This window comes from Gordionus sp. m RMFG-2023, chromosome 4 (assembly GCF_954871325.1).
Source record: "Gordionus sp. m RMFG-2023 chromosome 4, tfGorSpeb1-WG-v2, whole genome shotgun sequence".
In the NCBI taxonomy this organism is placed as follows: Eukaryota; Metazoa; Nematomorpha; class Gordioida; order Chordodea; family Parachordodidae; genus Gordionus; species Gordionus sp. m RMFG-2023.
Window position 1 is genome coordinate 9206457 of NC_088778.1, and position 12097 is coordinate 9218553.

General features: G+C 26.5%; 1 protein-coding gene across 1 annotated transcript; it reads left to right on the forward strand.

Annotated features, from left to right (window-relative positions):
* Positions 1 to 2701: 2701 nt before the first annotated feature.
* On the forward strand, positions 2702 to 8504 carry LOC135927937 (zinc finger CCCH domain-containing protein 15-like). Its single transcript, XM_065464216.1, has 8 exons — positions 2702 to 2869; positions 2912 to 3010; positions 3051 to 3144; positions 3187 to 3327; positions 4987 to 5078; positions 5120 to 5299; positions 7717 to 8043; positions 8203 to 8504. The coding sequence occupies exons 1-8, from the start codon at positions 2804 to 2806 to the stop codon at positions 8371 to 8373; spliced, it is 1170 nt and encodes a 389-aa protein (XP_065320288.1). The 5' UTR covers positions 2702 to 2803; the 3' UTR covers positions 8374 to 8504.
* Positions 8505 to 12097: the final 3593 nt, after the last annotated feature.

The following is a 12097-nucleotide window of genomic DNA, read 5'->3' on the forward strand; positions in this document are numbered from 1 at the left end:
ATTTTGAGTCGAGGTCTTTTTTTCCGGATTGAACTCGGGTCGAGTTAAAAAACGACCCAAACCCTGACTCAAACTTTGAGTCGAAGTCGAAAAAACGACCAAAATTTTGGTTAGCTCTGTTTGAACTGACTAGGCTAAGCCGATTAGCAACTAACCAATAGTGTATATAAACCATAGGATGTTTTTGATTATTAGCGGGTTTTTAACCAAAAAGCAGCCCACACGTTGTTTTGACTATTTTTTTAACCCGCCGGCATACTTATAATTTAAAAAAAAATTTTATCCAACCGTTTACTCGCATATTTATCTATATATTTTATTTAACCCCCCCCCCCCCCCTTTATAAAAAATATTTTGATGGCTGACTTAGCTCTTTAATTATTTATTTTGATCTATTTTTAATTAAGCATTTATATTATACAATATTATGAAATAAAACTATTATTTTAAATAAATTGAAGTCTGTCTGCTCACTTCGCTTGAAAAGTAAAAATAATTCATCTACCCAAGCCCGCTCACAACCTTAATATATTTTAACCCGCCAGCACCTGCTCAATGTTGTAAATATTTTTTGAACTCGCTAAAATATAGGTGGACATGCGGACTAAAAACTCGTGTATTGCAAATACACCAGAAAATAAATATTTTATAATAATTAGGTATCATAAAGTAACGATGAGATGGCATATAGATGGCGTCAGTGGCGTAGCTACGGGGGTGGTTTTCGGGTTTGGACCCCTCCCAGAGCAAATTTTTTTTTAGATTATACGTTCAAAAGACTTAAAAGTGACTTTATATCAAATAAATACCATTAATATTTATATTTTTCTGGTTTTGATGTTTGTGGAAGGATATTATATTACTAATGAAATTAATCTGGGTAGTATTATTATAAAGTCATTGAAAATAATTTACTAAATTATAATAACATATTATTCATGCATTTATTTATTATTTGTCAAAGATGTGGTTATGATTTTTATGATAAACCCGGCCGAAGGCCCGTTAAAGGGGGTCTGGGAGCGAAGCCCCCAGGATTTTATATGTATGGACCCCCTCTAAGAAAAATTCCTAGCTACGCCACTGGATGGCGTGATGTAACATTACCTCATATATCTATAGATAATAATATAGAAAAGTCTTCATTATATTATTTTATATCCATGAATTTTAACATATCTTTTATGTTAATGGAAGGCTTAAAGAAAAACAAAAAATAAATAAATTTTTATTTCATTTTTTATTAATACTTTTTAACACTAAAATATTTAACATTTTGTGTTCTATATATATGCAATTTAATTTTTACACTTTTTACATTTTTTACATATTGAAATAATAAGTTTTTTAAAAGGTTATATAAAAAAATAATTTCGACAAGTTCGTCCTTAATTTTATAAAAAGTAAAAGAAAATTTACGAAAAGGTCATTTAATTTATTTTACAAAAAGAAAAATAAAAAATTTTTTATATTCAAAAAATTATCTAATTAACAATATCTCTTTCAAATATTTTTGATTTATTAAATTTAAATGGCAGAAAAAATCCCTCAAATGTAACTTATTCAGCGTCTACATGACAGGATTTTCACTGGATGTAAATCCCTTTCAAAAACCTATGCCTACCCTCCTAAAAAATTTTCGCCGCCTTCTGTGACAATGTTTTCCTATTTTTAATTTTACCTGTTTAATTACAATGATATTCTTTCAAAAAATTTAAAAAGAATAGCTTAAATTATTTTATCTTTACTATCAACTTTCGTCATTTTGTGAATATAAAGAAGTTATTTTTTAGATAATAAATTAAATGAAAACCCCCATTATTTATAAATTGATTATTATAGCATTATGATCTTGCTGAAAATGTCTAAACCTTTTAACAACATTTAAAAGGATAGCGAAAGTTTTTTTTGGAAAATAATGTCTCTGATTATTTGCAATATATATTTGGTTGATAAATTGTATTATAATAGGTCTATAATAAAGTATTAATTTTTACAGCAATAAATTTTGTCCTATTCGATCTCAAAATTTAATAGATAACCCTCCCCCCTCCCCAATTTTTTTATCCTACCCCCATCAAGGCCGCCTACCTTCTACACCCCTGAAAAAAAGGATGCACAACTGTTCCTACTCCCCCCCCTTCAGTTTATGTAGACGCTAAACTTATAATAAAGCCATCACAATTTTTAAGTATAAACAATCTGCTTCACGTGATATGTGATATTAAGCGCACTAGCCCTAAACGTCATATATATACCAGATATATATATATACAACACAGAGCAACGCTTGGTTCTCTCATGAAAAGCCCATCAAACTGGGATAAAAGATGGGAAATAATTTTGGGCAGACCATAGTTACCTGTGCATGCAAGAGGCAAAGCCCCATACTTTAACGCCCATCGTAAATAAGAGGAGAGGTAAAAAGCCCATCCCCTATTAAATAAAAAATATGATTATGGGAGGGTTATATTGGCTATATTTATTTTGTTGTTAATTAATATGAAAACCTAATAAACATTATTAAATAAAATAAATACCAGTACAAATACAGTACTATCACTTATTCTTCTAAAAAAATTTACACCAGATGAACCGCACCATCAAAAAAACAATCTAACAATCTGTTTTAGATTTGATTTATTATTTCACATAATTGGCATAATTTATATTCGATTAGGTGACTTATAAATTGAAATAAGCATATTCCGATTTTGATAGGTACTAATTTAATATACTAGAAGGCAAAACAATTTTATCACATATCACGTAATTTCTAAATGAAATAGAAATTAGACCCTATATGTCCCAAAAAAATAAAAAAGAATCTACTAAAACAGTACAAAAAAAAAATGAAAAAATTATAGAGGTTATTTAAAGATATTTTTATTTAATACTATTTCTTTTTTAGGATAAAACATTTGGTTTAAAAAATAAAAAGGGTTCTAAACAACAAAAGTTTATAAAAACTGTTACACATCAAATTGCAAATGATCCAAATCAGAACAAAGTTAGAAATTTTTGAATTTATCCATTTATCTCATTTTAAGAAATTAAACAAAGAAAAAGCTAAAAAGGATGATTTATTGGAAGATATCACTAAAATTTTTAAGCCTGTTGTACAAGAGCAAAAAATCAATAAAGGTAAAATTTAACATTTGATATAACCAATTTAGATATTTTTAGGTGTTGATCCAAAATCTATGCTATGTGCCTTTTTTAAGCAGAATATATGTGGAAAAGGAGACAAATGTAAATTCTCTCATGATCTAGCTTGTGAAAGAAAGGGTGAGAAACGTAGTATGTATATAGATGCACGTACTGAAGGTGATTTGCATTATTTGATTATGATTAACATAAAAATTAATTTTGATTTATTTACCATATTTTTAATATAAAAAAATATCAAGTGTTTAAAATCAATTAATAGAATATTACAATGCAACATATGTTAGAGGCACTAACTTCATGAAAGCTGTGGGGCTATTTCTCCTACTTTAAAAAATTAATATGGATTCTAAAAAAATTGATACTTAATTTCATATCATTTTCTCTATTTAAAAAATAATTATTAAATATTTAATGTTTTTAAACTTTTTCTTATATATTTTCAATTTGGCTAAATTTCTTTACAGACCTTTATGTTTTATTTTATGATATTATTTTATTCTTTTTGTTAAAATTGTATGGGGACTTAAATATCTCTACTTTTTACAAATGGTGATAGAAAAAATGCCTTTGTTCCTGCTGATATTGGAAAAAGCCACCTGTAAGGCTGAAACTTCTTTTATATACTGCCTATTTTAGACCTATGCACCAAAGTCTCAATTGGCAGTAGTTTTCATAAATTTTTCACTACACTAAATTTGCGTATAATAAATTGGTGGTGTTACATATTTTAAAATGAAATTAATTTTTAATTTATTGTATTAAATTTTCCAAATAATTTATTCGATCACTCTTAATTTCAATATTGTTGATATATATATAAATTTATGTATATCTCATTTGAGATAGACTAAAGGATACCTTTACTCAGGTCAGAGTCATCAGTAATATTCTATTGATTTATTAAAACAAATTTTTATATAAATAAATTAGAAATCAAATTTAGCTAAATTATATTATCACAAATAAATATTATTTTTGAGATTGGTAGGGCAAAAGAAGGTTCTTTTAATATTGAGTATTAATCCAGATAAAAAGATTATTTCACTAGGTGTATTGGTTGCAGGAGTGCAAAGTACTTTCCTAGCCCAATTAGTAAGTCTATGAAGTTCCAGTCACCTTTTCCCCAAAAGATTATTGGCAATTGTTCTAATATTGTAAAGTAAATGTGATCTTCCTCTAGATTGCTATTATAATTATGCAAACTATTTTAGCTATATATGAATGGGAAATTTGCCCACTATCTTCAACTTGAATCCCACTCTCTTTACACCAAATTAGATTATTTATAAACTTTTATTTCTTAAAAGTATACTTCAATAATGGCTAAAAAATTTGGATTTGATTCTATCTACATTGATGGAAAAATCTGCTAAGCATGGCGAAATGAGTAAATTTATTTTAATCATTTTCAAAGCTGAGCTACATTTCCATAAAATACCCAAGCCAATTTGATAGTTTTTGGTAAACAACAATTACCTTTATTTTAGCCAGTTGATTAAAAATGGAAAGAATACCTATACCCACCTATACTTATTTTAGAGTATAAAATATTTAAAAAGTTAAGTATAAAATAAAAATGCTGATCAAAATATTAGATGTAAAATGGCATGTTTTAGAGAAATCAATTTAACAACAAAGAATTAAATTTAAGGAAGGAACTTCTTTTTTTACATTTAACAAAAATTTAATTAAACATAAGTATTTTTTTCAAGGTTTGAACATATTCTATAAGAAAATTTTAGCCCACATATATATTTATTCATGTTTAAAATAGTCTAAATTTTTTTAAATGTTTATAATTCATATTCTCAATAGATGAAACTATGGAAAATTGGGATGAATCAAAACTGGAAGAGGTTGTTTCCAAAAAACACAGTGAAGAGAATAAATCAAATAAAACAGATATTGTAATATTTAAAATTATTTTCAATGTTAATTTTTTGAATAGATTTGCAAACATTTTTTAAAGGCTCTTGAAGATAATAAGTATGGATGGTTTTGGGAATGCCCTGATGGGGGAGATAAATGTTTTTATAAGCACGCTCTTCCTCCGGGCTTTACTTTAAAAAGGAATATTCCAGCATTAAAAGAAAATTTGCCTCTGTTAGAAGAACTTTTAGACAAAAAAGTAAAATTATATAATTTAAAAAAAAAGATTCCTTTATTTATTTCAAAATAATAATATATCAAGTTAAAAATATCTTATAAATATACCATCAAACCTGTATAATTTGGGTACCATTTGGACCAAACATCTGTTATATTCTTAGTTTAGCAAAAAGTGATGCTCAAGCATTTTCAAATAATTTTTTTTTTATTAATTCATCATATTCATGATTAAAATTATATATTTACGATAATAAACTTATGCAAAATAAGAATGTATAAAATTATAATGCAATGGCTGTATACAAAATAAAAATGAAAATATAAAATTAATTTATACATTGCGTTTGATGTCATCTTTGGATTTGAAAATAACACTTTTTTTTCGAAATAATATTAAATCTTTTAGCAAACTCTTTTTGAGCATTATGATTTAGAAATTTAATAACCCAATTTTTTTTAAATTAGGGATAACTCGTTATATTTGTCATTTTGTTATTTGACATACATAGTTTTAAGAACTTGAAATTTTATAATATAAATGAATGATTGCAACGAAAAACCACAAATGCCTTCATAGTGGTCTTATAAAAATGAACAAAATAATATAAATTAGCCCATTTTTCGAAGTAGGCAGTTGCCTAATCTATCATGACAATTTCTAATATCAATTTAAAGAAATTTATGGCACTTAAAATTTTGGTCAAATTAGATAGTTGCCCAAATTATCAAGACTTAAGATTGGACAAATTTGACTTTATATACCCATAATTGTTTTTAAATACTATCTAAGAACAAATGTAATATCATAATCTCCTAGAGCAGAATGGATATTAATAGCACCAAATTTATCCCTTATTATTGAAACTTAACTGTAACTAACTTCAAACTGGCTTAGCCATGGTTTAATTCCAAAAAATAGTTCTAACCAGGGCTGAGAACCAATAGTAAACAAATAAAAATAAGCTAGTGAAAAAATTAAAACTTACCCCTATTTAAAAGTTAAAAATATGCACTAAAATACTTTATAGCAAAGTAAAACAGGCTCTTTTAAGAACCATAAGCAATAAAACACATAAAAACTGTACAAAAAAAAACTCCTGCAATTTTTTTTATATTAAAATTTAGAGATAATTTCGTAATTTTTTAAAATTTATTTTAAAAAACTAAAAAGAGGAAGAAAAAAATCTAAAACAAAATTTTGAATATTTTCAGATTTTAATCCCAACTAAAGAAAGGGAAATGTCCACCGTGACTTCGGTCCAGTCTGATTCGAATCCCGAAGGACGCTTTTTTCCTACAATAGATCAATTTATATATATTAATTAGGCAAATTATATTATAATTTTCAAGCTTACTTTAATATAAATGAACGGGCCGGATTTTAGTCCTGAACAAATTAGGTAAATTGTTGCCTAAAGCCTTTTATCATCAGTTATTTATTCGTGTAGTTTATTGTATATCCTTTATATATTCGAATTTTTTAAAATGGTTTTAAATACGAAACGTTGGGGAAAAAATTTAATTTTTTCTCATTTATCCGGTAACCAATTTATGCTCTAATTTTTTAATCATGATTTATCTTATTTGAAAGTTTAATCTATATTCTTATGCATAATATTTACCTTTATAGAGTGTGGTAAAATAGTTAATATTGCTTTCTTTGAAAAATATTTTTTTCCCTCCTCAATATAATTATATAATTTAATATTTTTCTTTAATTCGAATGTTGATTAAAAAAAAATCGGACCGAATATAAGAAATAGGTCCAAGCCTATTGTATTAAATTTTTTATATAACTATTTCTTAATTTTGCTTATGACACAAAAGTGATGTAAAATTTAGGCAAAAATTATAAACCATTGCAAATATCGGTATCTGTTTTTTTTTAAATGGATCGGCGTAGGCCCTCTTATAGTGCGTACTAATTGCGCGTTTGCGTTTTGCCATCCTTTTTAAAAAAGAGTAACATTTTATAAAAAAAAATGGAGTATCTTAATTTAGAACAAAAAATGTTACTCTAGAATTATGAAAAAAGCAAACCAGTTTGCGTTTTTGTAAAATAGTTTCTAGCCCTTAAATTTGATCAATTTTCCCTATACCGTTTGAAATATTATTTGTGTTCGCATCGCAGCTTTTGAAACGTTCAGTTTATATGTACTATTACCCTGAATTTCCTATTTTAGCTGGAGATTTATGATTACACTAAAAGTTTAAAAATTGCTAATTTAATCATATGGATCATTAAAAATCAAAGAATAGTATTAAATATAACAGAATCATTATTTAGAGTTTGTACAGGTTTTTTTCTCTTTCAAATATTAGGAATTATAATAATTAAAAATTCAATATAATAAATCTTATTTTATACTTATTATATTATTTTAAATGAGGGAATATTATTATCCTTTATACCAAAATAATAATAATAATTCCAAGGTCACAACAATATCAACTCACACAAAACTCAACTTAGAAAATTTCAGGGCATGGAAGGCTAAAAGACTCAAGATTAAACGAGAGAAAGCTCTCCAAGTGGCTCAAGACAAAGAAGCTAAATACAAAGCCGGAAAGTTGATAGGGCTGAGTGGAAGGGATATCTTTACTTTCGACCCCAGCTTAGGAACCGATGACATTGGCTATATGATGACCAACGGGGTTGACGGTGATTCCCATAAAAATAATGAATTTGATTCGGACGATGCAGTTATGGAGGGAATAGATGATTTGGACGATATATACGATCTCGAGGGATTGAACCAGAGCGTGAGTGTATTTTTATAATGACGTTATTTTTGATTAGATAAATGATTTGTTTTTTAAAGATTCAATTTGTTTCCAAGCCTTACTTATTTATTTTTTTGAATGGGAAGGGGTTCTACGCTAAATTTATAATCTGTTTTTTAAAAAAATATATATATATAGGAAGCCCTCGATAACGAAATAGAACTCGAACTCTCAAACCTTATAAACATGGAAATGAATAAGCCCTCTATAACGAATATCGAACCCGGTTCAAGCTCAAAACAAGAAGAAATATATTTTAATAATAATTTAATCGAAATATTGTCCAAAAAAATTGATTCCACACTTTAGCACTAGCTGCTTTTCGGGGATTAACTGAGATTAACCTTATATACTGTTTAGATAATTGTAATATGTGAAGATATTAAACTTACAATTATTACAATATAATTGGTATTTTATAATTGAAATAAAATGGTAAAAGTATGGATTTAAGAAAATGTATACTTGAAATTAAATATATAATTAAACGAATCATTTATTGTCATACTTTTTTTTTAATTGCAAAAGGAATATTTAAAATGAAAGTTAAAATTTTTTTTATATGGAATTAACCTAAATTATCGATATTACTTTTGTAACACATTATACTAATAATAAGCAATGTTAATCTAGATTGATACATCTTTTAGAGATTGATTCAATTTTGTCATTGAGTTATTATGGGTAGCGATATATAGGGAATTGAAATTAATAAAAATATACCAATAAGATAAACAAACACATCAAGTAAATGGGCCATTCCAATATAAGGAATAATTACCATGTTTTTTTTAAACAATTAAGATTTAGTATTAACGTGACAAATCACCTTTTTCTATTATTAATATTTATGGGCCAATGACCGGCCATATGGACTGAGCTTAAATTTTAGGTAATAAACCTGGTCATGCCTAAAAAAAATTTTTCACCCAAACCAGCTTTGCCGGGTTTAAGAATAAAAAAATTAAAAACCGGGATGGAAAATACAAAAACTTTGTTAAACCACTACAAGAGGAAAATCTTGCCTATGTAATTGCTTTTTATAAAATATGACAATTTTCTTCGAAGTTGAACAGAAATCTCACTTACACTTTCCATAAAACACTATTTCATTTCTCAAAACTTGAGTTCCTATATTTTGATATTCACTTTTATGGGAATTATCCAATTCCCGGACAAAAATTCCCCAGAATTGAAAAAGGGGACAAAAAACCTTCAGTCTAAAATTGTTTGAAATTGGAAAAACTACAATTTATATTTTAAACCATTTTTTTTGAATTTCCGAAAACATTAACATTTTAAAATCTTTATAAATGCTAATATTCTTTTAAAAAAATGATTCAAGGCCCTAAAAATGTTTTTTTTTCTTCAAAACGAGCTAGATTGGTTCCTATTATGTTTGACTAAGTCGGGCCCTGGCCTTTCAAAATTTCTTATAAATTAACACAAGAGATATATACCTTAAAATCTTTATCTAAATACTTTATCGAATTATTAATTGGTAAATTTTTAATAAAATAGATCTTCTATCTGTCCTCTCTTTTCTTGTATAACTGCTTACAATATATTCTTCAACTTATATAATGGATCTTAATTTTTTTTGCAAAATTAAGAGTCAGATTGCAAGAAGTTGAATCGCAAGTAGTCTATTTTTATAAACTAAAGTTTTTCGCTCGTTCCACACATCATAATCCAGTGTATTTAGAGGGAATTGAGCAGATTTTATAAATGTATTTAACAGACAAATCTTCTGTTGATAAAGCATCATGCTAATAAGTCACAAGGGCTTAGGCACACTGGTAAAATCACTTTCAGGTGATTGACATAAACATAGAATATATATTTACCTTAAAATTTTTTTAAAATTTATTTTGTAAAAATTATCCTTTTTGTTAATAAAAGGCGTTTTATAATCAAATATTTGATGACTTAAAGATTTTGTAATATATTTCAATAGGTATAAATAAAAGACCAGTGTGGATATATTTCAATTCAACACAATATTTTAATCGAATCCCGAAAAATTAACCCCCGGAAAAAAACCCCTGGATTTTATTTTATATTTATGGAATTTCCTTAAGACCTAATATAGGTAAATTTTTATTTGGATTATAATGGATATACTCATATTTTTAATGTATAGACAAATTAGTATTTTACAAAAAAATATAGTATATTAATAAGCTAAATTTCTTTAGACCCTAATTCATTATTTAAAGATTACTCATATACCCTCCATAAAAAATGCTTAAACAAGATAAAATTCTGAAATTCAAAATTTAAATGTTTTTTTTCTTATTAAATAAAATTTTAAATGGACAATATTATCTATATTTTGATATTTTTATATGAATGTTCCGAAAGCCGAAACAGAACAATTTTTCTTTTTACCTGAACGGGAATCTAAAAATACTAATGTTCCGGGTCTCTGGTTTGAATCCATCGTTTTTGAAAATTATGAATATGGAATTATTTTAATAAAATTTTAGCTTTTTAGATCTTATTTTTTTTTAAAATGATTAATGAAATTCTAAAAAGGATATGTGTAAGTTTCACCCTTTTATATTAAATAAGAATTAGAGATCCTTAAGTAGTAAATTTTTCATGCCTGGCCTAGTGAGAATTTAGGTTTTGTCCGGCCCGTCCTATTTCTAATTTTTTATGCCCAGCAGGAAACGTTTTTTAAATACAAGGCCTAACCCAAAATAAATGTAGTTGAACACAAAAATAAAAAACTAATTATAATAACGGGAACTGGTTAAATTAAAAACACTGCAGCTTTTTGGATTATCACTTCTATCAAATATAACTAATCCATAATCCGGCCAAATAATTTTTTTGCCCAGCCCATTAACTTTTTGCAGATTTCTAATATGAATCATGAAAAACGAGTGATATCTCAAGTTATAAATAGGGCTGTGCCGATTCATAAAATGTTCACTCCGATTATTACAAAACCTATCAGATAGCCGATGCAGATTCGTTATTTGGAATAATTTTTATATAAAACGAAGAATACAAATAGTAATTATTCGTTTTGTTTGAATGGATAAATTATTTTAATAATTCGTTTATTAGAATATTCGTCTCTAAAAGTTATTGGACTTGTTTTAAATATGGGCAATGTTTATTTCTAAATAATTGTGACTAAAAAGATATTTCTTTTCCTGACAGATAATTTAACAAAAATAATATCTAGTGCTGTAAATACTTTAAAAGAAATGCGTTACTAGTTACATTTGAAAAAGTAACACGTCACTTGTTATTCAAAAAAGTAACGCGTTATTCATACTTAGAAAATACTACATATTAGAGTAAATGTTTTATTTTATATTCCCCATAGATAATAAACAATTATAAAATAATATATTATAAGTTCTTTTTGTAATAATTTTTTATTCATTTTTAACAATTGATTTTCAAAGTTATGATGAGATAAACAAGAGCGCTTAGTGTGCAAAAACTCTCGCGTTGCTAAAAACCCAAAGGATGGATTATATTTAATAAATAAAAATTTTAATTGGGAGAATTTACTAAAAATATTTACAAAATCTTATTAGATCATCTTCATTCAGATCCTCATAATTTTTTTTTATCCATATCAGAATTAATAATTTTTTATTTAATATATATTAACTACCCATAACAATATTGTTCATTCTAACCTCGCCCAAGAGATTGGTCCTTCAGTCTAAATCTGTAATCTCTAAATGGCATCTGCCATTTGGAGTAATTTTCTTGCAAAATTAATTTAATGTAAATTTGGTAGATTTCTATTCTTGGTGTTCCAATCTTAAGGAATTTTTGTTCGGGCTAATTGTATTAGGAATTTTTGCCCAATGATCGAATTATCCATGATTTTAAATTGGATTATTAAGAGTATCATGTTTATTCCTAGGCTTAATAGTTTCAAGGGTGAACATTTATTTAACTTCTTTTGTAAAAAGGTTCGACTTTTGGGAAGATGCAAATGGACCCATTTGAAGGCGTCAATATTTGCATGGCTCTATTTAAAAGATCAATAACTGAATAT

What these genes read in the sequence shown, in the direction of transcription:
- LOC135927937 (XM_065464216.1), top strand. Translation starts at nt 2,804, where the DNA reads ATGTCCCAAAAAAATAAAAAAGAATCTACTAAAACAGTACAAAAAAAA. An exon ending in AGAGCAAAAAATCAATAAAG is followed by an intron (nt 3,145 to 3,186) that starts GTAAAATTTAAC and finishes AGATATTTTTAG; the next exon opens with GTGTTGATCCAAAATCTATG. An exon ending in TATAGATGCACGTACTGAAG is followed by an intron (nt 3,328 to 4,986) that starts GTGATTTGCATT and finishes TATTCTCAATAG; the next exon opens with ATGAAACTATGGAAAATTGG.